The sequence below is a fragment of the Chelmon rostratus genome, chromosome 12 (genome assembly GCF_017976325.1).
Source record: "Chelmon rostratus isolate fCheRos1 chromosome 12, fCheRos1.pri, whole genome shotgun sequence".
NCBI lineage: Eukaryota > Metazoa > Chordata > Actinopteri > Chaetodontiformes > Chaetodontidae > Chelmon > Chelmon rostratus.
In genome coordinates, this window is record NC_055669.1 from 20,939,733 (window position 1) to 20,962,042 (window position 22,310).

At 43.4% G+C, this 22,310-nt stretch overlaps 2 protein-coding genes across 4 annotated transcripts in view; one reads left to right on the forward strand and one right to left on the reverse strand.

Annotated features, from left to right (window-relative positions):
• The first annotated feature begins 1,144 nt into the window (after positions 1-1,144).
• On the forward strand, positions 1,145-9,734 carry mppe1 (metallophosphoesterase 1). The gene is made up of 9 exons (XM_041948305.1): positions 1,145-1,679; positions 1,826-1,934; positions 3,480-3,583; positions 5,087-5,167; positions 6,210-6,318; positions 6,560-6,640; positions 8,060-8,182; positions 8,402-8,542; positions 8,849-9,734. Exons 1-9 carry the CDS (start codon positions 1,429-1,431, stop codon positions 9,032-9,034), a joined length of 1,185 nt encoding a protein of 394 aa, XP_041804239.1. The 5' UTR covers positions 1,145-1,428; the 3' UTR covers positions 9,035-9,734.
• A 2,700-nt stretch (positions 9,735-12,434) lies between these two features.
• The window catches only part of LOC121614438 (guanine nucleotide-binding protein G(olf) subunit alpha), a 44,158-nt gene continuing 34,282 nt past the window's right edge, over positions 12,435-22,310 (reverse strand). For 2 of the 3 annotated variants that reach the window (XM_041948302.1, XM_041948304.1), the window contains exons 6-12: positions 17,980-18,034; positions 17,796-17,869; positions 16,716-16,774; positions 16,380-16,500; positions 15,558-15,688; positions 15,403-15,470; positions 12,435-13,662 (exon numbers count right to left, since the gene is read on the reverse strand). In XM_041948302.1, the coding sequence (XP_041804236.1) occupies positions 13,516-13,662; positions 15,403-15,470; positions 15,558-15,688; positions 16,380-16,500; positions 16,716-16,774; positions 17,796-17,869; positions 17,980-18,034 (655 nt within the window). In that variant the 3' untranslated portion in view covers positions 12,435-13,515. Of the gene's footprint in view, positions 13,663-15,402; positions 15,689-16,379; positions 16,501-16,715; positions 16,775-17,795; positions 17,870-17,979; positions 18,035-22,310 lie in introns of all 3 variants that reach the window. The other variant, XM_041948303.1, reaches the window with a different exon arrangement.

The following is a 22,310-nucleotide window of genomic DNA, read 5'->3' on the forward strand; positions in this document are numbered from 1 at the left end:
TTGCTGCTGCTGCTGCTACTGCTGCTGCTGGAACAGACGCTTTCGGTTGTGGGTGAAGACAGGTCAGGGGTGAAGGGGTGTTTTCAGTCTCTTTCTTTGTGTGAGACCAGAACATGCACAACTGGTTCAGCAGCTGCCACACCAGAGCCAAAGTTTTTGTTAGAGCTGTTTGCTATGTGAATCAAAGTCCTCGCTGGTTCCAGTTGCAGAGCTGCACCCAGGGGCGGTCTCCTGCTGATTAGATTTATCTTTAAATCACTTCATCTCGTTTGTCCCGTCGCTGTTGGCTCGGTTCCATCTGTCAGCGCGGACAGAGGCCAGGCTTCCTCATCACTGATCACTGATTTCATAGTTTACAGACAGACCAACATCTAAATATTTAACGACTTTTAGTTCAAGTGTTTTAACACCCCCCCCATCCCCCTAAGCCCCCCCCCCCCCGCGCGCGCGCGCGCACACACACACACACACACACACACACACACACACACACACACACACACACACACACACACACATTCACAAGTCAAGCCAGCAGGTGTTAGCTGGAAAAGCACCGGAAGTTAGTTAGTTGAGCTAAATTTGCATCGTTTGAAAAAGAATAATGTGCGACGTCGTGAGTGAAACAAAAAAAGTTTCGATTAAGAATAAATAAATATGTATTTTAACACTCAAGTAAAATGTATTTACTTGAGTGTAAATGTTTTTTTCATGTTTGTCAGCGTTTGACAGGCCACATAGACACATTTCTCCTCTATAAGATCCAGGGTAACTTAGTATGTTTACTCGAGTACTGTATTACTGCACTCTGTACTCCATTACATTTGTTTTTACAATTGTAGTTACTTTTGAGTTATTTATGAATATATACTAGCTTATATACAAATGATGATTACTCATGTTCTGTGCGTCTTCATCACCAAAGTCAGCATCTGTCAAGTAAATGTAAAGCATTTATGACGGAGATGGAGATGGCTGCCTCGGTGTGCTGGTGCACGTTCATTTATCTTGTTTTGTTTTGTGAAGTTGTTAAGCATTTTAGTAAAGGTACAAAGAGAAGTCAGCTTTCAGCCTTATTGTGATAGATTGTGTTGACTGGTTTTATTTTGAAAGCGGACCACCGGAAATGTCTGCAGCTTGACGCTCTTGAGCGGAGAGGCGCTGTGATCGGCGGACAGCGGCAAGCTGCTGCTCTCTTCTCGAGCAGAGGACGTTTTTAACTTTTCATCTCACACCGTGAACCTCCGGCGCTCGACGCGCAGCTCCTCGCTTTGTTCATCCGGCGCGTCTTCGCAGCTACTTGCCATGAGCATCACACGGCTGGAGACCTGAGCAGCGGGGTCTGGAAGAGGGGAAGATGCCTCATGGACCGCTCCATCACCGCCAGTGCGCCAGTTCAGGGCATCCCAAACGAAAAATAACAAAGACATGCCGAGGTTCAGCGTCAAATGGATGGTCGCCGCGCTGCTGATTCTCGTGGTCGGCGGCGCCTTCTTCTTCTGCGAGTATCTCATTTACTTCCCCACCATCCTCAAGTGCGCCTGGCCGAAGATCAGCCATGCCCGGGGCGGAGAGGGCATCGACGGCCGGCCGATGGACTCCGCGGTCCGCGCCATGGTGCTGTCGGACACCCACCTCCTCGGAGCCGTCGGGGGACACTGGTTCGACAAGCTGAGGAGGTAATGTCATTTTCCATTCTGAAGCAATCCATCACTGTTCCTCTCTGCGTCCGTCTGCGCTCCCATCTCTGCAGGAGCGATTGTAAACAAAAAAAACAAACAAAAAAAACACAACAAATAACGCTCACTTGTCTCCAAACGCGCAGGGAATGGCAGATGGAGAGAGCTTTCCAGACCGCTCTCTGGCTGCTCAGGCCCGAAATAGTGTTTATTCTCGGGGATATCTTCGACGAAGGCAAGTTGAGCTCGCAGAAGGTAACGTAGAGCTTCATTCCCCCCTTCTTGCTTTGTCTGCAAACACACAGTGCTTTTGATGATTATGATGGTGGTGGTGCTTGTGAGAGAGCAGAATGTGGATGCAGAGCAGAGGCCGGCCGGTCATCACCATCATTTTGTACCATCCGGGCCCGAGAGGCTGCAGGTTTTGAGGAAAAACAGCACCAACAACAGCAGCAGCTGCAGCCTGCATCCTCTCAGCCTCCCGTGCCACATCCATCCTGCTTGAGGGGGAGAAAAAAAATCCCCCCGGGAATCCTCACACATCTATTACCAGATTGTCAAATGGGATCCATCAAGTCAGATAGAAGAGAGAGGAAGTGTTGAGCAAGTGCAGCGCCGAGCACAGCCTCATTAAAAACGGAAACAGAGCTTGCAGACTGTAAAATCTCCACTAATCTGCCATGTTCCCCCGTCAGCTTCCTCATTCTTTTTCACACTTGGTCGGTATCTCTTCTGCAATTTGTATTCAGCTGAGTTTTACCAAGAGGAAGGACTCAAATCTTTGAATTGGCAGAAGGAGAAACAGTGAAAGAGGAGCCGAGACCGGAGATTGTGAACCTTCAGGATCAACCTGTCAAAGATTTTCTTGGCTAATTGGTTTATTTTTGGTTTACATGTCAGAAAACAGTGAGGGGTGTCTGTCAAAAGTTACCAAAACCCAAGATGACATCTTGACATTGCTTGTTTTGTCTAATATAGTGCTCTAAATAACAATTATTTCAATTTTTTGATGAAACTGTCAATTATTTAATCGATTCATTGAGTAACCATGTGGTCCACACATCGTAAAATGATTAGAAACGAGCTCCCAGAGCCCAAAGTTACATCTTCAAGTTGATTGTTCTGTTTGAACAAATTGTCCAAAACCCCAAAATCTTGTTTAAAATGATTTAAAACACCGAAAAGCAGCTGATTTTCACGTTTTATGAGCAAATACTTCAATTGTAGTTGATTGACTCATGTTTCAGGCTTCCTCTTGCAGCATTCAAAGCTTTGAATTTACAGAAAGAGAAGTCAAATTAAAAGAAGGGCCGCAACTAATGACTGTTCTATTTGTTGATTCATTGTTTTAACTATAAATGTGAAACACTATAAAAACATGGAAAAGAAGCAAATCTGCACAGTTCAGAACAGAAAACCAGCAAATGTTTATTATTTCTCAAAGACGAATCGATAACTAAAACGACTGTACATGAATCTTCTGCCGGTCGATGAACTGTTCCAGCGCTAATTAAAAGTAGCGTGGAGGAGTCGTTTACAGACCCGTCAGCCTGAAACACATCGTGTAAACACGCAGCACGGACGTAATTAAAGGTCTCGTGTGCGGCCTCGGCCTCCGCAGGTGCAAAATTGAATCTGGAGTCTGAATCAAAGCAGCCCGGCTCAGCCACCCATGGGGGCCGCTGGCGACCCTCAGAGATCCCATTACCTCTCATGAGCGTCCCAGGGGAGCCGCGTCTTATTAAAGACCCGCACCGAAACCTGCTTCAGCCTGTGTTTGTGTTGCTCTTTGTGTTGCAGCACTGGGAGGATGACGTGCGCCGCTTCCACAGGATGTTCAGACACTCCACTGACACAGAACTGGTCGTGCTGGTCGGAAATCACGACATCGGATTCCACTACGAGTAAGGGCGAGATTTACGGCCTCGTTGTTTTTACTGGCCAACCTTTAGTCAGCCTGATCGGGAACTTCTGATAACGAGTTCAGGGAGGGGTTCGTGCTGAGCACGAGCACTTTGAGTTCACCTTTTGTCACTTGGTGCTTCTCCCTCTTAATGTTTAACTGCAGAGCCACGAACAGTCGGAATGAAAGGACTTTGTCCACATTGAATAACCTGCGAGGAACGATTTGACAGTGAGCCAGCTGAGAGAAACTTGATGCATGTTGTGTTCACGTGTTGGACCAGTCAGAGCATTCAGGGCGTGAGGTGGCTGCGAGGACGTCACGTCTGATGTTTTGTTTTTAGGAATTTGGGGCAGACAAAAGACGATGAACTCCGACACTGTAGTTTTTCTACAGTGTCACACGCCCTCCTGCTGCTGTAAATCCTCACTGGAGCTCCAAATGTGTATTAATCCGCTGTTGAAAATAGTCCTCAGCAAACGCACTATTGCTCCTATTTGAGCAAGGTTTGTGAAAACCTACAGTGCCCAGCTGTTTAAGGAAATTAATTAGCCTTTTTTAAATAAATTTAAGTATATATATATGACCCAAATTGAGGGATTTATGTCTTTAGTAGGAACTAGTGGGCTTGAGGCCGACAGACAGAGCCTTGTTGGGTCTTTTTTGGTATTTCTCAAGAGTATGAAAAGTGTATGTGAAAGCCACCTTTATGCTTAAAAGACCGGAGGAATTTATGTTCTGAAATGACATAAAAACAGTTTTGGAATGCTAATTTTGACATCTTTTCTACTTAAGCAAAGACAAAGTCAATGTTTAGCAACTCACGCGTAAGCCCCAAGTCTTGGCTTTGAAGTCTTGAGTCAAGACGTCTTAAACTTTGTGTTTGGAGTCCTGAACACATCATTTCGTGTCCCTCGCATAATTTATTACAGTTTAAGCAATTAAACAACACATTTTTTGGCCAATTTGCATCGACTGTGTGTGGAGCTTGACCTTGGAAATCTGAGTTAAACTGAGGAAGACACAGAAACAGATCTGTAAGAAAGAGGCTCCAAACCTGAAAGAAGCACTCTGACAATATAACGTAATGAAACACACCGTGGAAAGCTCGTACGCTTCCTTTTCAAAGAGCTCTTGATTAAACCTAATGTAATTTGTGAGCCTCTGCCTTTGAACTGCTTTGTCTTGCGGAGATGTTGGGTTTATCGTGTCCGCCCCCCCCCCCCTGCATGCTACGGCCTTTGTTGGAAACTGCTCTTAATTTCTCAGGGGAAGCAGCAGCGAAAGCCAACACAACGAGATGCATGAAACCATCCCACAGTTTAGCATTTGATGCCTGTGATTCAGAAATGTGGGCTCACGCAGCGGCTCGTGCGCGCTTTGATTCGACTCGTGCAGCAGGAAGCGAGCTCTTATGTAACGGCGTGTGACAGACAGACAGACGTGGCAGACCGAGCAGCAGGTTTTCGTTGCCGTGTGACGAGCGTCTTGTGTCTCCCTGCAGGATGGACTGGTTCAAGCTGCAGCGCTTTGAGAAGGTCTTCAACGCCTCCTCCACCAGGATCGTCACCAAGAAGGGAGTCAAGTGAGTGATGGCACACACAACCTGCGACGCAGCTGCAGGAATGTGGCTCAGCGGGCTGGAAGGTCACGGGCTTAATCCTCTGAGTCAGTCTGTGCCAAAAAAGAACCAACAAGATGATGCACTGAACTGGTCCAGAGATCTTAAATATCTGCAAATAAGCACAATTAAAGAAGTCTATTTTCACACTGGGTGCTGTATTTGACACCAGCGCACACCCACATACAGCAAACACTGCAAACACCCCCCCGTTATCACGTCATTTCTGTTTGTTACTGAGTCCTGAAAGTCCTGAGAGTTTGTCAGCGAGTCCTGATTATCTGGAAATCTGCCAAAGCAGTCGTGATACTTCATTCTGCTTCCACAACGAAGATCAGCTAAAAGCAAAGTTTGATATTTTCTATCTGGCACAGTTGTTTTTGGTTCAAGACCCAGAGACATGCATTTTGAAAAATGGGTGTTTTTATATATATATATATATTTTTTATTATTCAATAATATTCTATTATTCAAAAACATGAGGCTTGAGGACTCCGATATAGACAGAAATCATTTGATATGATGGAGAGTTTTCAAGTGAGATTATAAGAAAAGTGATAAGAAATATAATAATAATGTTTTTAGTTTTTGTGCTTTTGTTAATTTACTGTATTTTTGGTCATAATTATTATTCCGCCTTCATTACACACATTTAACCCACGAGGAAAGCTGCAAGAACCAGATATTTATTATAAAACTGTATATTTATAATGAACATTTAGCTGTAAAGGTGTGTATATTCACAAAACTGTCCATAAATGCTTTTATTGAAAAAGTCCAGTAAATTAAGGCTTGATTTGCTTCCTGCAGCTGCACTGTGAAAACGTGCAGGGTGATCCTGTGGCGCATTTTGAGCTGCAGTGATGTAGCGTTGCACTGCTGTCCAATGCTACACCACTGGAGGGTGTGGTCTTTATGTAGAAGAGGTCACACCTGACCACACTTACCTGTGCAGCTTTGCTTTTCGCCCAGGGGTATTTACGCAGCTCTTCCTCTCTCTCCTCAGTTTTCTGCTGGTGAACAGCGTGGCCCTGCACGGCGACGGCTGCCCCATCTGCCAGTCGGTGGAGAAGGAGCTGATCAAGCTCTCCAGAGACCTCAACTGTTCTCTTCAGGTGGGGGGAAGTCTCTGGAAGTCAGTAGCTCACCTTCACACTGTCAGCACCTTGAACGCACTCTGCTGCTGCCGGTGCTCGTGAAGTGTGAAAGACTCAAGTCGAGTGAGGAAGAAGGGGAAAAAAAACACTCACTTCCATAGCTCAGTCGCACCTGAGCAGGTGTTCTGTTTTCTGAAAGCACGTTAAAAGTGGTGCAAGAGAGAGATAAAAATGTCAGCTGATGCTGTCTTTTCTGCAGAACTCGCAGGCCGGCGGCGGAGTGACGGACAGCTGCGAGGGCTCGCAGGTGTACCCTCCCACACCTCCCATCATGCTGCAGGTAAACTGCGAGTGTCCTCTGAGTGAAAACTTGAAGCCAACCAGGGAATTTCATTGGTAGAAATAACCACTACATTTAGTTCACACAGCTGAAGCCCAGTTGTTGAATGTAAATAAGTACATTTACTCAAGCACTGTACTTAAGTACAACTCTGAGGTACTTTCTACTTCCACTCCACTACATTTCAGAGGGAAATATTGCACTTTTGTATCTGACAGCTTGATATACTGGTTACTATTACCCACAAAACGTGTGAAAATCTACAAGTACAGCTGAAATGACTATTCGATTAGTTAATTAGTTGATTGACAATGATGTGTCAGCTGTTTTAATCATCTTCAAGTGATTTGTCATGCAAAAACATTTCATGGTTGCAGCCTCTCAGACAGATGATTTGCTGCTTTTCCTTTTCATTCTCGTAAAAATGTGAATTTATTTTGAATATTCTTTAATTCTGACTGTTGGTTGAAAAGAACAAACATTATGAAGGTGTCTCTGAGTAATTGTGACGCCGTTTCTCATTATTTTTTACAATTTTTACAGACCAAGCAATCAAATTCAATCAAATAATCAAGAGATTAAGATAATCATCGGTAGCCGTCCCATACAAAATGCAGTTATATTACTAAAACGTCAGATCTCTTTGGGGTGTCTGTAGAACCATCAGTTGGCTGATTTTGTCCAAAGCGACTTAGATGTTCCCAGGAAGAGGCCTCGGACTGAACCGCCAGTCCTACAACTGACCAACCCGCTGCACCACCTGAGCTGCAGAAACCCCTGACAGTCTGACAGTTACACCTGTCAATTAACAGATTTATCTAAAATAGAAAAAGAAAAATCAACTGGAGACCCTCTTATGGTGGGAGAATTCTCACAGTTTTCTTAATGAACAATTGGCCAGTTCCATTTTCTTTGTTGATTAATCTGTCGATTCTTTCGAATGATTCTAATATGTCAGAATATTGTGAAAATCACCCATGAAGACAAGCTCAGAGGGACCAAAGTAACATCAAATAACTAATTTTGTTCAACCAGCAGTCAAAGAACCCCAAAGCTATACAGTTTAGAGTCAAATAAACCAGACAACAGTCCTCACATTTGAGAAGCTTGAACCAGCAAACATTCTGTATTTTTCCTTGACAAATGACTGAAAACAGTTGCTCAGCTCTCAGATTGACTGTTGACGATTAATTTTCAGACTGACTAATTTGTGATTTGATTAGTTGTTTTAGCAGACGTGATCCAGTGAATCAACAGTTTCCTGGCTGCACGTTTGTTGTCGTAGCACAATGTTTGGACTGTCTCAGGAGCTTTGCTGCACATAAATGTTTCTTTAATTTCTTTTATTTGAGTTTCAGAACTGCAACATCATTTAAGAGCAAAAATGCTAAAAACAGCCACGTCTTCCCTGTTTTCCAGCACTATCCTCTGTACAGAGTGAGCGATGCCGGCTGCACAGGACTGGATGCTGCACCGCCTAAAGAGCGACACCTGCTGTTCAGAGAGAAGTATGATGTGTTGTCGAAGGAGGCCTCACAGAGGGTGAGTACTCCGCAGTATAATCACGCCGCCTCTGCTGGGTTTTTATTTTTTTCACAGATCTCTTCTGAAGCGGTCTCATCCAATTAGAATACAGTCCAACTGTCTGCTGTCAGAAATGGCCCCGTATAGAAAGAGCAGATGATGATGATGATGATGATGGTGATGATGTAAGCGAGCAGCAACCGGTTTGTGAGGTACATGTGGGTTTTCTGTCCTCAGCTGCTGCAGTGGTTTAAGCCCCGCCTCATCCTCAGCGGACACACCCACAGCGGATGTGAGGTTCTCCATGACAACAAGTACCCAGAAATCAGCGTGCCGTCCTTCAGCTGGAGGAACAGGAACAACCCCAGCTTCATTCTGGTGAGTAACAGCGACAGCATCCGCCGCAGAGTGCCGCTCCAAAGTGGGTCACTAAGACATGATGTCAGCAAGTGATGGCGAACAACGTTCTGGAGCTTTTGACCATATCACATGACCATCGTCAGCAGAGTTTACCCAGTTGTCTTGGGCTTGAGGGTGTATAAAAATATGCGGCGAGTTCACATATTCTATTTTTGGAGGCCCCCTGGTGGCCGAGGGCCCTCTCTGCCTATATTAACGCTCATCATCGCCTCTGAGCCATTTATTCTCCTGTTTTCTCCCCTCCTCGCGCCCCTCTCCTCTCAGGCGTCGGTGTCACCCGGCAGCTACACTCTGTCCAAGTGCTTCCTGCCGGAGGAGAGCACGGTGATCGGCGTGTACTGCTCGGCCGGCGCCTGCCTGCTGCTGCTGTTCCTGGCTCACTGCATGTGGATGAAAGGCCTGCTGCAGTGCCTCAGCCTCTGCCTGCTGGGGAAGCACAAGTCGCTGTGAACCACGTTGCCCAGAGTGCACCTCGTCGCCCGGGGCTGAGCAACGGAGGTGGGAAATACCTGACGCGAGGACTTGCAAATGTGACGTTCCTCTTCCGAACGGGTCAAAAAATCTGTTCATACAACCTCGATTTGTTTGTCCAAATGTTTTGCGGCGCTGTGACGGACACAGTATATATTTTAAATGTCTTTAAAGGACTTTGTCACTGCTGATGATGACGTGGTCGTACCCTGTGACGGCACGGCACACTTGGGCCAAACTGTCTCACAAATCATCACTGGTGTTCGTTTTACCTTGATTGGGGAACAGCTGGAGCTGATTGAAGTTTTCAATCACATTAAAGTAACCTCACGGAATATTAGAACGTGCACACACGTGGCAAGACAACTCAACCAAGTACATATGTAAATACTAACTGTCGCTGGTCTGATTTAAGGTGGTGAAGTCAGATGGTGGTTTATGTCTCTTCACTCTGATGTTAACTGTGACCTGATGTAAACACGCTGCTCATCTCGCACTCTGAACGCTGTTTGTTTCTGTCGTTGATGTCCGATAATCCATCCGGGGTTTCTCGTTTTTATGATGCATATGTGAATATACTTATTGCTGACATTCTGTGCCAAATGTTTGTGAGGGTTTTTTGCCAATTTGTCAAAACGTTTCTGATGAACTGAACGTGAATAAATCGGGATCTTAAGGTCTGTTTTAGAGAGTTATGGTGTAAACTTGAGATTGTTGTGCACTGTCTCAGGGTGATATCAGTCTATGGATGAAATGCTAAATGTCACGAGATGTTTAAGTCGACACCCGACTTTTCAAAAACCCCAGGAAGTGGCAGCAGATGGACACAACATCACGGTAATTAAAAGAAATGAATGTGATGAATGCAAAATCATCTCAAATAAAGTAGTGAAATAAGGACAAAATATTAAATTATCTTCCTGAGATACAGTTGATAAGTTTAAAAATCCCTCTTGTATTCATCTGCTTCTATTCATACCTTTAGGGTTGGATGTAAACTGTCAACTGTCTAAGAATCGCAAATCAATAAGACCGATTATTGGATTTTGCATCACCTTGATCTGTCAGCTTTTTAAATGCGTGGATTTTTCGAGAATAAGGCTGCGACTGGCCATTGTTTTTATTTTCAATTAATCGCTCGGTTATTTTTTTCCCATAATAATGATCAAGTCCATGAAAGCGTAAGTGAAAACGCCTGAGACAAACTGTCAGAGCCCAAAGTGACGTCTTTAAATTGCTGTTTGACCAACAGCCCAAAGCAAAATGTGCTTAAAGTGAAGTGAGAAGAAGCTTTAACAATTCATTGATTTTTATAAATCGTCACCAAATTAAATTCTGTCTGCTTCTCAGAAAACGTACTTTATCATGACACAGAGTTATGTAAAATGTAATTTATGACGGCAGAATTTTATCCATATTGCTCACTCTTAATCCTCTCTGTGACTGGGATGGATTTAATCTGGAAAATCAGTCAAGGATACCTTCAAACTTACGTCACTGCATTAGGAGAAACCTAACATAACGTACGATTGAACTACTCACTTTGTAGAAAAGGCCCCTGAACGCACCACATTAGACCCACACGGGATTTTTAAAAATGATTTGCTTGATTAGACCTCTTTGACTGACGTCTCCCTGAATCCCCGGTTAGCTTTACTGTCCAGAGACCTCAGTAATCCTCTGCACCTTTCACCTGAGCAGAGGTCTAATCAGACCGAAACTGAGAACACCTGTGAGGGGCCTTTCAAATCAGAGTAACCAAACATCAGGGTAGCTGAAAAAAGCCTTTCTCACAGACAGAGAGTAGGAAAAGCACAGCTGTATTTAGCTGCTTCAGGTTAAGGGTCCTGGTCCTGGTGTTGTTCATGCTGGCTCACTGCTGCGACTTAGTGGGACACCTGAATGGAATGAGGCCACGGCTGATGTTGTTAGTATCACCTGTGCTTTTCCTGCTATGACAAGTCAAAAACGTCTGCTGTGAGAAAGGCTTCTATTTATACCAAAACAAAGCCAGCGCTAGTCACGGCCCCTCACGTGAACTCCACTGCAGCATCCGCAAAACAAACTCAACGAAAAGAAAAAGCAAAACAACAAAAACAAAAACAAAAAAAAACCCCGTCCGTGGCAACAAATCTGGACACAACTGGACACCAAGATGGAAATAAAGCAAAGTCCTCTAATGTGCCTCTTTATTTAAAGAAAATAAAAATGTCATTTAATCATCCTCCCAGGCCAAACAAGGTTTTTGCACCTCCAGTCAGTTCACTCTCTTTTGGGGATAGACGTGTACTGTAGCAGAAGAAAAGGCTGATGCTGTTTGTACAAGGAGAAGAGCTTGTCTTGTTGGGTGCTGCTCACACATTCATAGTGCCTGTGCCATTGGGTATGGCTCCAAAGGACCAAAGAATCACTAATATTGCACGCTCTCATTTATTCATCTCCATTCTAAACATGCTTTCCTATGTGTGTATGTATACATATTTACCGTATACATACATAGGTATGTACACCTAGGCACACACATAATTAAACATGTATAATTGTACATATATATTTATATAGACCTATAAATTTACATGTACATACATTTATAAAATTTTACACACAACGCACACTCGCCCTCGCACGCGCGCACACACACGCACACACACACAATGCGTCTGTGAGTCTATGTTTGTTTTATGTACACATGCGCACAGGCACGCACATCAGTACAGATCTCAGACACACTTCATATCGAAAAAACGTTGGTTCCTATTAAAACAACACCAGGTTGCAATTTGGACACTTTCAATGGATTTCCAATGTTTGTTTAAAGCTGTGAAATTCAAAAAATAAAATAATAATAATAATAATAATTAAAAAAAAACATAAAAGGAGGAAAAATAAAACCAACGAAAGAAAAAAAAAAGGCATGGCGCTGCAACATCTGGTCTTCACTGCAGGTAAGTGGTTAATTTGCATAATGTATACAGGTTTTTAGGATTTTTTCCCTATTTTTTATTTTTTACTAAACAGCATTTCCTTTTTTTTTTATAAACCAGAAAAAACTAAACTCTACAGAGAAAGTCCCCTACCCGCAGTCTTCCGCTGCTGATAGAGATTGACATCAAGCTGTACAGCGCAGTCGAAAACATACTTACATCTGAGCTCATTTACAGGTACAGCCATAATCAAGGCACAAAGATCTACAAGTAGATTTGTTTTTCTTTCAATTAAGTTGTACAAAATAATATTACATTTTACAGTCTGTACAGGATAATTCAACCTTGCACAGTGTACAAGTTAACAAAAAACAAAACCAAAAAAAGAAAAAAAAAAGAACAATACATTTTTCTCTCCCCTCCCACCCTCCCTCCCACCCTCCCGTCCCATCAGTATCTCTAAGCTAAAAGGATGGTTTGTGTGGAAAAAGGAGGCAGGTCCGAGTCCGTGGAGGCAGCAGGGCTAAGGTGCAGAGAGCTCAGTCCCTTTTCCTTCATTTAAATCCTTCTTCGTGTCGGCGTATTTCCTGCCCCCTCCCACTTCAATCTTTCGCTCCACACGTCTCTCGGCTGCTCGGCGCACCCTGCAGCTCGGCAAGCTAACATCGTGACAGGGTAATAAATATTGTGATGCTACATTGTGTGTATGCTTCCTCTGGAGAAAAAAAAACAACAACAACAACAAAAAAAGTTATTAAGGAACCTGATGCAAAGTGCATTTATCTCTTCATCCGCTCGGCCCCCCTCCGTCCGCTCCTGTCGCTCTCCGGTGTCGCCGTCCAATCGTCTTCCACGCGGAGAGGAGAAGCAGGTCAGAGGGGGTGATGGGGGGAAAAAAAAAGAAAAAAAAAAACGGGGCAAAGGTCGTGGTGGTGACGCCAGCTTTCACCGGCAGGTGACACACAAACATAAACACACACTCGCTCACATGGCATTCCTCCTTCTCTTCATTACACACACACTTTAACACACACACACACACTGCCTCTACACTGAGGTCCTGTAGGTGTGTTTTATGTTTCCACACCCACCAGTACAGGTCCAATGTCAAAGCCAAAAAACAGAAGGGGCAAAAAGAAAAAACAAAAAAAAAAGGAGGTAGCCCAAGGCTTAGTGGAATGACAAAAATCAAGGCATTCAAAAGGAAGGATTAAAAGAAAAAGAAGAAAAAAAAATAAGCGGCACGCAACAACTTTGTTCCCCAACCTTCCTTTCACGTCGGTGAAATGGGGATGAATCGGTCTCAGAGAGAAAAAAAAAAGTAGTACAAAAAGCTAAGAAGTCAAGAAGAGGAAGAGGATTTGACACACTTCAGTAGTACTTCATAGTCCTCGACAGGAGGGGTGGTCAGGGGTTGTTGAGGGTTTCTTTGGGGGAGGAGGGGTGAGGGGCGAGGAGGGGGAGGAGGAGGAGGGGTTCGTCAAGGATGCAGAATGGTGGAGAAGAACACAGAAGGCTGACGGAGGCGGTCTCCCATCACAAGAGTTCGTACTGCCGCAGGTGCATTCTCTGGATGATGTCCCGGCAGTCGTTGAACACCCGCCGGATGTTCTCTGTGTCCACGGCGCAGGTGAAGTGGGGGTAGCAGTAGTGTCTGCCGTCGCCACTCGCAGTGCTGATCCGCTGAGGGGGAGAGACGGGACGCACGTTAGCGGGACGGAATATAAAATGAGTCGGGGTCGCTTCAGGTGTGCTGCTGTCCTTGTTCCTGACCTTTGACCTTCCTTTAAGAGTATGACATTAGGTATCAAAGCAGGCCACTTCCTGGCCGTGTGACTTCAGCTAGGAAGCTCATTTACCATCTGTGGTTTCCACACCAAGACACACAAAACTTCTAAATATCTTATAATATATTGTTTGAGGTACTTATTCATAGTCAGTGTGTTACCTACAGTAGATGGAAACAGAGCAATGGGCGGCTGTGGACAGGGCCAGCAGCAACACCTTTCAAACACCTGAAAGAAGGCCCACCTATCATTTTAAGCACACGTTACATTTTGAATATTCTTACCTTGCTGCCCTTTCTTTTGCCACTGCATTTTCTCAAACGTACCACTTTTGTATTTCTACACATAAACTGTGTTGTGCTGCGTTACACTGCAGGGTCAGACTTTCAGCAGGTTTTTGGAGGAGGCAGCGACTACAGAAGAAGAACTTTCGCAAATGGAGACTGAACAGGCTGAGACAAAGAGAGGGGAAACTGCATGGTCTACTAGTTGTTTGGTAAGCTGTTACAGTTATCTGTGGGTATTTAGCGCTGTATTACCTGATGGTTGAGTACAGCAGTGCGTTCAGCAGTGGTCTGGCTTAGTGCATGGAGTTTTGTTGACAGGTGAGAAAATGTGGTGTCAGAGGAAAGGGCTGTGTGACGGCTCGGTGAAGCGCTGAAAATATTCTTATCGCAGTGACGCTTAAACTGGCTGTGAGTGAGATGTGGGCCTTCTTCTGCTCTTTTGCTTCCGTGCTTGTACGTCTCTCTGCTTCTCCAAATTGGGGGCATGCTAACCACCATCTACTGCAGGAAGTACACTGTGCATGGATAAGTGCCTCACACCACCCTGCTTCAAAAACCCAAACTATCCCTTTAATCTTGCTGTACGATGTTTTACTCACGCGCTTTTCTCATTTCGATTAGCTGTCCTCCATTCTGATGTCTACTGTGCAGGGCTGAAGTTTCCCTGTGACTGTGAAATGATTACTTCCTGGGAACACATCACTGCTTTTCTGCAGATTTCTCTCCATAAATGAAGTTTGATTTTAAAAACAGAACTGCAGATCATTAAACATATAAAATTATGTTCACTCTACATTTTCTGGTGTTATTCCTTCATACGTGTTCGATCACATGGGTTGAATTTTCTTTCCTGAAGTGTGCAATCATGTGGGAGTGGAAACTGCCAACCACACAGAATCATTTAATCCTCTTCAGGAGTTTTACATCCAAACAGTGATATGGGAGCGTCTGACCATCTCCATAAAGCTGACCTGCTGTTATTCTGCTGCAGTGGACTACGTGTTTGTTTTAGTACAAATTATATTCTTCAGTATCCACACAGACACACAAATACATGTGTAAATGAAGTATTTTCCCCAGGAAACAGGAGCAGATTTTGGCAAAAGTTCCTGGTATTCTACCCTTCTACCATCCTCACTAGAAACTGAGAAAGCTGTGAGAAAGCTCCACAAAAAGCTAGTAAGTGGACCTTGAGTTAAGGTTGCGATCAGAGGCAGGACGTTACACCTGCTGTGATAAAATACACAGCAGGTGTTTGTATTGGGCATGAAAATACTGAGTCATGAATTAACGGGACACGGCTCATTCATTAACTTCAGTGCACTTCAAACATTCAATGAAACACTTACAAGAAACTCGTCTCGGATGAAGAACTTAGCTCTCGTCACTCTCGGGTCTTCACCAGGTTCAGGAGTTGCTGGAAGGAGAACAGATTCACAGTCAACACTGACTGACGTGATGAGGAGCTCTATCGGTACTTTGGGGATGTAAGTGGGGCACGAACCTTCATTTGGTATGGTGTAGCGAGCGTATTCGGGGAAGTAGTCTTCAATTTTGGATTTTCCAGCTAATACTTTCTCAGCCAGCATGTCCTGCTTGTTCAGGAATAATATGACCGATATAGTGCGTAACCATCTGAAAAACAGATCCACAAAGAACAACACCATTAAGACGAGCTTTTTCATGCATATAAACAAAACTTGAGTTATTTTGCACAGAATATTTAGACATTTCTGATGGACAGTTTTTGGCCTTTTTGGTAGTTAAACAATTAGACCCCCTTTACTCTGTTTGATCACAGAAAGTCAAGACATGGAACTACCAATTCTTCAAATATCAGATTAGTTTCTATGACATGGGGGAGTGTTAACTGAATTCTGGTAGGAACATTTGTCGTTTTCTTTTTTGAACTATTCAAATTAGGATCAAACTGGTGAATTTAAAGGGACAGTCTGGTATTATTTTCACTTCTTGCTGGTTAACCGGAGCGCTATGTGTTTTTCTTGGACATATTGAGGATTTCCAAAGTGTGTTAAAAAGTTTTCTGTTGAATGTACACGTTTTGGGATGCTACAGAGGGCATGTGTCTCAATTTGGACATAGGACAGAAGTTAAAAGTCCAAGAGACAACAGCACCAAGTTTGACAAATAGCACAAAAATATTGGATGTATCAGAGATTAAATGTGTATGTCCGGTTCAGTTTAGGTTCATAAACCTCCATTAGCCTTCACTGACAGGTGAGAGCGTCTTCCTGGATCTGACATGCAGCTCTGGATGAAAGGAAAGGATCACTCGGATCAAACTTCACTCATGTTTCTGACTCGCCTGTTGTTCCAAATACTGCGGAAGAGGTCCAGAGCTTCCCGTAGCCTGTTGGTGTTATTGTCTTCCCTTATTACCATGTTGTAGCTGCTGCTGGCCACCACGAAGATGATAGCAGTGACGTCTAGAAGGAGAAGAGAGGAACCACATGAGGACAGCGCTCTGACATCACACGTGTGCGTAGGAAAAACCCAAAAATAACAGGTGAAGTGATGCTGAAGCTGGCAGAAAATACTCTAAGACAGACAAGATGTGATGGGAGGAGAATGTACCGTTGGCCGAGGACGCACAGTGTGGCCGCTTGAAGAGGAACAAGAACAAAAAGGCTCAAAGTCTCACCGTTAAAGCACTGGATCCATTTTCTCCTTTCATCTCTCTGGCCCCCAACATCAAACATGCTATGGAGGAGACAAAATACTGGGTCAGACTCAGACACGACAACACACTCGCTGCTGCCCTCTTTAATCAAAGGGTTCATATCTCCAGTGGGTACATAGGTACATATTGCTCTGTAGGTGGCCGGCCTCAGAACATTTACACCCCAGTTACATTTGAACAATTATTCCTATAAAGATTAGTTTTTCTTCACAAAGGATTTTCTGTCTGCTCCTGATCTTAGGTCGGCTTTGCAAAACAAAATCCCTGCTCTTAATGGGACAATTCTGGATCAATTAATGAATAAATAATATCAAGTACAGCATATTTGCACGTACTCAGTAAACTGTGTGACCCTGGCTGGATGTTTAGAAGTCATCAAAGCTGAATAATGTTAAATGCACACCCAAAGGGAAGCCATGGCCCAGAGCTTTTCTATCAATCATCCAGGATGATATAATTTAATACAAAGGCTCGTTTCAGATGGTAGAATGAGTCTGTTGTGTCTGCGACTGCAGAACTGGGTCATCTCATCTGACAACATCAAAGCAGTTACGAAACATTTACTCTAACTTTATAACTGGCTGCTCTTATAACTGCAACCAATGGTCAATAACTCTGAGCTGACTCAGAAATCACACCGGTTGACCGCAGCAGATGAATTTTACATTTCCGGCATTTAGATGATGTTCTTCTCCACCTCAGCTTCCAGCCGCAGAGCAGCTTGTGGTTGGGGGGTTTTGTTACGAGGTGCAGACTTATGAGATTTCAGGCTCTTAACACGAGGCCAAGGTAAATATAGCAACAATACCGAAGAGGGCAAATGTTTTAAAAAAGCGTATCTCCTCAATAATGTTTGGTGACAAATTAATCACAGAAACTGGTAAACCGTCTGGGGAGTCTCCTTTCCAGGAATGGGTGTCAGAGTTAGGAGAAGTAGCTGGGCGTGAACCAATGTGGACGGGACAGAAGATGCTTCATTCAGTGGGGCATGTATGTACTTCTTGTGTGTTTATGTGCGAGGGAAAGTTGAGCAAGACTTACTGAAAGTTCACTTTGTCTACTTGGAACCTCGTCTCGAAAATCCCTGAAGTTAACACTCGGCAGCGTAGCAGGTCCTGCGAAACATGGAAATGAGGATATGACCAATTGAGTAAAATTCATGCTTGGCAAACGTACGGAGGCGATTTACAAACTCTGACGTTTGCACATTAATGGGAGGACTGACCTGGTCCGTTGGTGTGTAGTCATTCTGTCTTACGGAGTCAATTCTGTCCAGGAAACTGCAAAGAGAGAAACAGAACAACTTAGAATTTGGAACTTTTGCAAATCACCTGCAACCCTCAAATCACAACTGTTCCATCTTTCATTAAACCTTTCTGTTGAGCTGCGTCATTTTGAGCTGTTATATAGACATTCACGTGAGCTACACAGGATGCTGCAAAAGGCGGCCGCCATGTCTGTAAAGGCTCTGTAGGCCGGTGTTAAGGCAGCTGGTTGCCACAAGAGGGCAGGGCTGCTCAGTCTGGGCTATTTTTGTCTGTCTCTAGCCAGAGTGATTACATAAGGTGGTTATTGTGGAGGTTAGACAGCTTGCTGTTGCCTTCTCTTCACTACTGAGAGAGCATGTGCAGCAGCGGTAGCAGCAGCAGCAGCAGCAGCAGTGGCGGCGGCAGCGGCAGCAGCTGGGCCTCTCTGCAGCACAGCGGGCTCAGGACACTGAGGCTGGGGACACATGGTCACACAGGCCCCTGGATGGTCTGGACCGCACGATTAAAAGATTCAAACAATGCTGGTCTAAAGGCCAAAATGTGTATAGACTTAAAGAAAAAGGCCCTGATGCGGAAAAGGCCCTTACAGAGATAAGGTACACTATAATACAACGCAAAGCTTTACATCTAGTCAGACATGTATGCATTTTTCCTTTTTTCCCAAAACAGTCATTGAACACTCAGTAGGTCTCTCCAGAAAATTCAGGCATTTAGCTTTCTGTTTGCTGAACAGTGGACCACACCAGAGTTCAAAATCAACCAAGGCCCAAAGCAAAAATGCCCTTGAAAATATGAGTGGTACAAAGACGTTTGTCAGAATGTAAATATGTTACTCTAAAAAAGGACCTAAATACCCTTAAAAGTCACAGAAAGGAGACACAAACCTCTCTCTCCCAATCTAAATCAATCAAAGATTAATAAATGACATTTGTTTAATGGTTTCAGTAATTTTTTCAAGCAAAAATGCCAAAAAATTCTCATCTCAAATGTGAGAACTCACTGCTTCTCTTTATGGAAAACTTATCATCTTTTGTTTCTGTGTTGTTGGACAAATCAGGCTATTATAATATGTCACTTTGCATAATTGTGCCGGGCATTTTCACTATTTTGTGATGATGTTTTGCAAACCAAAAATGAATCCATCAATCAAGAAAATAGTAAACAGATTCACTGACAAGGACTTCAAATTGTGAGTCGCAGCCTTATTTGTTACCCTGCATTATTCCTACATTAAACCCATGTCAATCCGTACTAAGGAGCAGTCCAGGTCACAGCCGTGTTCGTGACTTGACAAAAGTTTGATAAAAATAAAAAATAAAACTGCAATGGAGAGAACAGCACGAGGTATACTTTCCTACGAGAGCAAATGAAGTAAAAGATACATGTGAGAGACAAAGGTGCGTCAGTTATTTGTGGAGGAGAAGAGTTCCCAGCCTGAAGCTGAAGTTGGAGAGTTAGTCCTGTATGTAGGACACAGATGTGGACCAAACAGCTATCTCACCATCACTCATTTTTCACCCCAAACCGTCTGTGGCTTCAGGATGTCACAAGGCAGTCAACACGGCTTCAGGGTACAAGAAACCTGACGGACATGAGAGCAGCGATTTTCAGTCCAACCCTAAACGCAGCACACCTAACACGCCCATGTAAACTACATGAATGAATGCTCTATTATGAACTATTAGATAACAGAAACGCTGCTCATGTGCTCCGACAATGTTTTCATCACATCGACTTTTGTTCTGGCTCACACAGTCCGCACAAAAGGAAAGTAAGGCTGTGTCTGAAAGAGCACTAGACTTTGTCACGCAGAGTTCATGTTCATGTACAGTAGATGCATCTACTGTATCACCAAACACAACACGAACATCATGGAGGAGAGGAAGGCCGTTAAGGTTCACGAGGATACACAAAATGAAGGATGTCTGTCTGTATGTGATTATGTCTGAAACAGAATACTACTACACTAATGATTAATTAGTTTTATTAACTTGATGATTGTTTACTTTTTATGCATGCCACATCACCACAGCTTAAAGTCAAATCTAAAAATATCCTCATTTATTATTTTAGTAGACACTAAACTATGTACAGTTTTATAACCAGTTAAGGCATGTGTGCCACGTCGTCTCCCCGGCCTGATCTCATCCAGTACGAAAAATTCCCACAATTATTTTCTGTCTTCGGAGGAGGAGTCCACGTCATGTCTTAACTTACGACTTGACCTAGATGGTTGCAAAAACTGATGGACCTTTTTGACCTTAAACTTATCCTGAACTTTAACCTCTCTAAGAGCTTTAATACCTGAAAGTTTATGACCACTAGTAGCACTGCAGAGTTATGTTTTGATAACAGGTCAGGCGCTCGGATTCTTTATTCCACTTGTGACCCCTTAGTACAAATCCAGTGTTTCCCCACATACAGATTTTAGTTGGGCCACCTAAGTGTGTATATATATATATATATATATATATATATATATATATATATATATATATATATATATATATATATATATATATGGCAACCCATTTCTATTGCTTTAGCAACACCACCCGCTATTGATAAACTAGTGGACAATCTCCCATCGCACTGCCTCTCCAATCTACTGACAGTCGCACATGCTCTGCACAGAAACACAGAGAGAGAGACGTTCTCTGGTATATGTCCCTCCTGTAAATGCACTAATTATGTTGCGACCTCTTCTGTTTAATACAGGCCATACTTGCGCTGTTGTTTTGTAAAAGCTTGTAAGTGCACCTGGTTCGTGCTGATGTAATTCGGCACCAGGTTGGTTCGACCGTTTCGGTCGAGGCTACATCATTAACGGCAGGCCTCCTCCGCACATGGCCCTCCCGCTGTTGTGAAAACGCAAGTGAAAAAATTCAAAACGCGAGTTGTATTTGTTGGGGCGACTTTATAAAACACGCTGCTGATGAAGAGACCCTCTCTCATGCACAGGGACGTGCACACGCACACTCTGTGGGAAACCCTGAAATCAATATCTCCTTGCGACCCCGTGTCAGAGTTGCTCATCTACAAGTTGTGAACAGTTTCTCTTCTCGAAATGTTTCATGCAAAGAATTTTAAGAGACCTGAAGAAGTAAAATTGTGATGATATATTTCATACAAGAGAGTAATAAATAAATAAATACTACATAAAAATATACAATAAAATCAATCAACCCCTAAGTTCAACCAGCATCTTCTTGTGTGCTTCCATGATCAAGAAGTGACGTGATAACTATTTCTACTGACTAGAGGGCAGTAATAATTGGAGGCAAGTGTTGAAAAAAGTATCAATGGATAAAAAAACATGAAGAACAAGGTTTCCGACGCAGGTTTCTAATCAATTGCATTCAAAATGTGTGTTACATCCTACTGAATTTGGGCTGCAATGAACCTTTTTTTCATTTTCATTGCTGATTATATGGTCAATTAACAATTTCATCTATAAAAGGTTAAAAAAAAACAGATAAATGTCCATATTTCCCAAAACCCAAATTACTTATGCCAGACAAAACCTAAAAATATTCAGCACATCATCACTTAAAACAGACAGAGTCAGCAAATGCTCACAATGTAGCTGAAACTAGGAAAAAAATGAACTGAATTACGATTATTAATTCTAACATCAAAACAGTTGCTAATTAATTCAGATCGACCGATCAATTGATCAACTTATGTTTCATCTTAAACACACATATGTAGAAAACTGAGGAACATGCAGACATCGAGTGGCTTATGCTCTGGCTCTGACATCATACAACATGTCGGTTCAAGAACACACATTTGGCAAATCACACAATTAATTGCATTTATTTGTCAATTAGTGCTTCCCTGGAACCAAGACGAACAAAACCAGCAAACCCACTGAACTGCACTTGAATTCGTGTATCTCACACACACACACACACACACACACACACACACACACACACACACACACACACACACACACACACACACACACACTCCCCTGAGCAGACACAGACACACACACAAAACATAGGCAAAACCTCCAAAAAACCTCCAGCTTTTGCCCCATCACTGCAACAATGTGAGAGTATTTTTAGTCAGCCTTGCTTGCAGAAACCTAGCAAGGTTATAATTACTGAGCGCTTTCTGACTGCCATGTGACAGAAGTACTATTGGTAGAGCGCTGGAGAGCCAAATATAGTCCTCGTACCCAGCAAAAAGAAAAGAACAACGGTCGCAGATCAAGGAAGGATGGTAAAAAAGATAACACTGATTACTGAGCGGCGTCCAGATCGTGCCTTATCAAAAG

Excerpts from the sequence above, each read along its gene's own strand:
- mppe1 (XM_041948305.1), top strand. The coding sequence starts at position 1,429 with ATGCCGAGGTTCAGCGTCAAATGGATGGTCGCCGCGCTGCTGATTCTC. Across the intron at positions 1,680-1,825 it reads TGGTTCGACAAGCTGAGGAG|GGAATGGCAGATGGAGAGAG; the intron begins GTAATGTCATTT and ends CCAAACGCGCAG. Across the intron at positions 1,935-3,479 it reads GCAAGTTGAGCTCGCAGAAG|CACTGGGAGGATGACGTGCG; the intron begins GTAACGTAGAGC and ends TTTGTGTTGCAG.